This window comes from Pteropus alecto, unplaced genomic scaffold (genome assembly GCF_000325575.1).
Source record: "Pteropus alecto unplaced genomic scaffold, ASM32557v1 scaffold101, whole genome shotgun sequence".
In the NCBI taxonomy this organism is placed as follows: Eukaryota; Metazoa; Chordata; class Mammalia; order Chiroptera; family Pteropodidae; genus Pteropus; species Pteropus alecto.
The window spans coordinates 9,115,161-9,118,051 of record NW_006432945.1 but is presented as its reverse complement, the minus strand read 5'-3'; the positions used below and the strand labels follow the sequence as shown (position 1 = coordinate 9,118,051).

Sequence of the window (2,891 nt, the reverse complement as noted above, 5' to 3'; positions counted from 1 at the left end):
GCGGCACAGCTGGCAGATGCCCAACGGGCACTACCGGCGGCGGAGGCGTGGGGGGCCGGGGCCGGGCATGATGTGCGGAGGTGTCGGCGACCTCCTGAGTGACACAGAAGAAGACGACAAGTGCTAGAGGCTGCTCCCCCCTCCGCTGCATGCTCTTCTCTCACATGGAGGAACCAAGACCGAATTGGGAAGCCCGTGCGGCCCGGGGGGGAGGAAGAGGGAGGAGGAGGGGAGGACCACGCACGGTCCGCAGGGGGAGGACAGAGGCAAACCCGCCAGACCCACCGAACTGCTTCGCTCCCTTCGCGAGGCGGGCACCGCCCCTCCGCCGGGGCAGGAACACGCCAGAACGAGGGTCACTCCCCCGGGAGAGGGCACGTCAGGGTGGCTTCGCTTCCACTGCCCCTTCCCGCTTTTCTCAGAGCCGCGGAGGCATCGGGCCGGCCTGTGTGTTCGCTGCCGTCGCCCGGCGAGGCCTGGAAGACTGTCTGGCTCTCAGCCCGGGTGCCGCGGAGACCGTGGGAGAGGGTCTCCATCCTCCCTCGCCAGCACCATCCCATGCGCGACGCCGTGGCTGGCTCCCCCAAAGCAGCACAGACTAAGTTCGGGAGCATCGGATGCCGAGGGCAGGGAGGAGAGAGAGAAAGCGGACGGGGACGGGGTCAGGGTGCTGTGGCGGCAGCAGCCAGGGCTGGTCTGGATGAGCAAAGCCATAGCCCAGCAGCCCACGCTGTGGAGAAGGCCAAAGAAGCAGAGAGCTGGTGGGTGCAGGCCTGTCACGCACACAGTAGGTGCTTTGTGTGCTAGGATAGGCTAAGAGGTCCCCCGGGGTCCACAGACGTGCCTGTAGCTCTGGTAAGGGTGATATTTTAAAAGTATTTACGGCCAGTATGGCCAGGGTACTCGCTGACAAGAATGCAGTTCAGCCTAGCGCTGTGCCAGGCCTTAGCCCCCAGTGATGCTGGTCACGGCGGAGCCCTGAGGGTGGGGTCAGGGTGGCAGGGGCACTCGAGAGCCTGTTTTCCAGCCAGTCTAGCAGTAACTCAGCATGGGGACCAGCTGCGGCAGCACCAGCACATGCTGGCTGCAGATCCACCCAGACTCGGGTCCAGGAGGCAGCGGGCCCCTCTGCCCGGTAGCAAGGCCTGTGCGGCCAAGTGCCAGGGGCCCAGCCTTCCCTGCCAGTCCCCTGAGAGGACAGCCCACACCTATCCCAGGGCGGGTCACACATGCCCCAGCAGGGACTTCTCTAGAGGTGGAAAAGACTGACTTTGAAACAAAAGCAGCTTCGGTGAGAGTCGGCTGAAGTCACTGAGGACTTCCTGCGGAGGGCCCCTCCACCTGGAGTTGCTGCAGCCGGTTTGTGGGCGAGGGTCTGTCAGGATACTTTAGTAAATATACCTCAGCTTAGACCTGGGCTGGTCCTTCTGGCGAAGCAGGCTCTGATGGGGCCTTGTCACACAATGTGACAAGAGTGGGGCCCTGAATGCTTCTCTGGGCCAGGACTGTGCTTTACTCGCCCCCAGAGTAAGAGCTGAGCAGAAGGCAGCCTCAGGCTCTCCTTCCTAAAGCCCCAAACTCAGAAGCGCTGAGAAAAAACAGCTCTTACTTGGCGAATCTGTTCCTTTAGCATAACTGTCCGTTTGGCGGAACACATCACTGTCTTTATCTGGTGGAAATGCAGCCCCCAGCACCGTCCCCACAGGTGGTAGGACCCCCAGAGAGGAGAGCCAGGCAGGGCCCTCCTTGCCCAGCCAGGAGCTGATGGAGCCTGCTGCACAGCACCCTCCCTGGGGAGACCCAGCGCCCCCTGGACCGAGAGCACAGTGGATAAACATTCTTTTTCTGCTCCCCCAGCCCAGACTCTGCCTCGTGGGTAGGAGTAGTCGGTGGCTATTATTTTTCTTATAATTTCTCTTTTGGTTGAAATAGAAACAAGGCATTGCCACATCAGCTCTGAAAAGCCAAATTCAACCCTGTGGCTGCGGATTCCTTTATCATAGCCCCGCTTTCTCTTTAGATATTAATGGAGCCTCGTGACCCACGGTCCACTCCCAAACCAAAGCAGCCCCGGGGCAGGGGAGCAGTGAGGCAGAGAGGAGGCGTCCACCCCTCAGGCCCTCGTCTGTCTTCCTCTCCGCCTGTGTGCTCAGGAGCAGTTGGGAATGTGAACTTGACTATACGGCGGCCCAAACCCAACAGGCGTGATTGTTACGTAAGGCTCTGATGCTGGGCTTTGTATTGTTGAAAAAGTTTCCTCTGCTCAGCATCATTTCATGCCAAAGTGTTGCTACGGGTGGCTTTGTGAGCACAAAATTGCTTTCTTCCACCTCGGAAAAGCAGCTTTCCCTAGGGACAGGCCTACAGCAGGACGGCCGTTCTGAGCCAACGAGTCTATTGCATTGTTTTGAGAAAGGGAATTGAAGTGATACCTCGAGCCATTTCGACAGTAGGAGAAGTTTGGGCTGGCAGAGCAATTACTGGAAATGAAATCTGCCTGCAAACGACATTACAAACACTAAATTTACGGTGCCAGGGGACCTGGACGCCGGGACACCTCACGCTCACCTCCGCCCACGCATCCGAGTCCTGAATAAAGTGGCAGAACGCCCTGCAGATCCGGTCCCCTGACCGACCACCTGGGTTTTTCTAGTTCCGACGAACTTACGAACTCTTTTATTCAACTTTCCCTGACCAAGAAATCCGGTTTCTTATCCCTTAGCCTGCTCTTACCCTTCTATTAATACCAGAAAATAAAAGAATTTTCTGCTAAGTCATGGAACTCCTCATCATCTTCTATCGGTTTCCTTATGCCTGTTAATAAACGTGAACTCCCCCTTCCCCTCGAGTAGCTGGCCAGGCTGTTCCTTCCTGGGTGTCACCTGCCCCTT

General features: G+C 58.2%; 1 protein-coding gene across 1 annotated transcript in view; it reads left to right on the top strand.

Annotated features, from left to right (window-relative positions):
- Positions 1–2,776, top strand: part of CACNA1E (calcium voltage-gated channel subunit alpha1 E) — a 272,496-nt gene extending 269,720 nt beyond the window's left edge. The window contains 1 exon segment of the mRNA XM_015586256.2: positions 1–2,776. This exon segment is cut by the window's left edge and continues 17 nt beyond it. Within this exon segment, the coding sequence (XP_015441742.1) occupies positions 1–127 (127 nt within the window). The 3' untranslated portion in view covers positions 128–2,776.
- Positions 2,777–2,891: the final 115 nt, after the last annotated feature.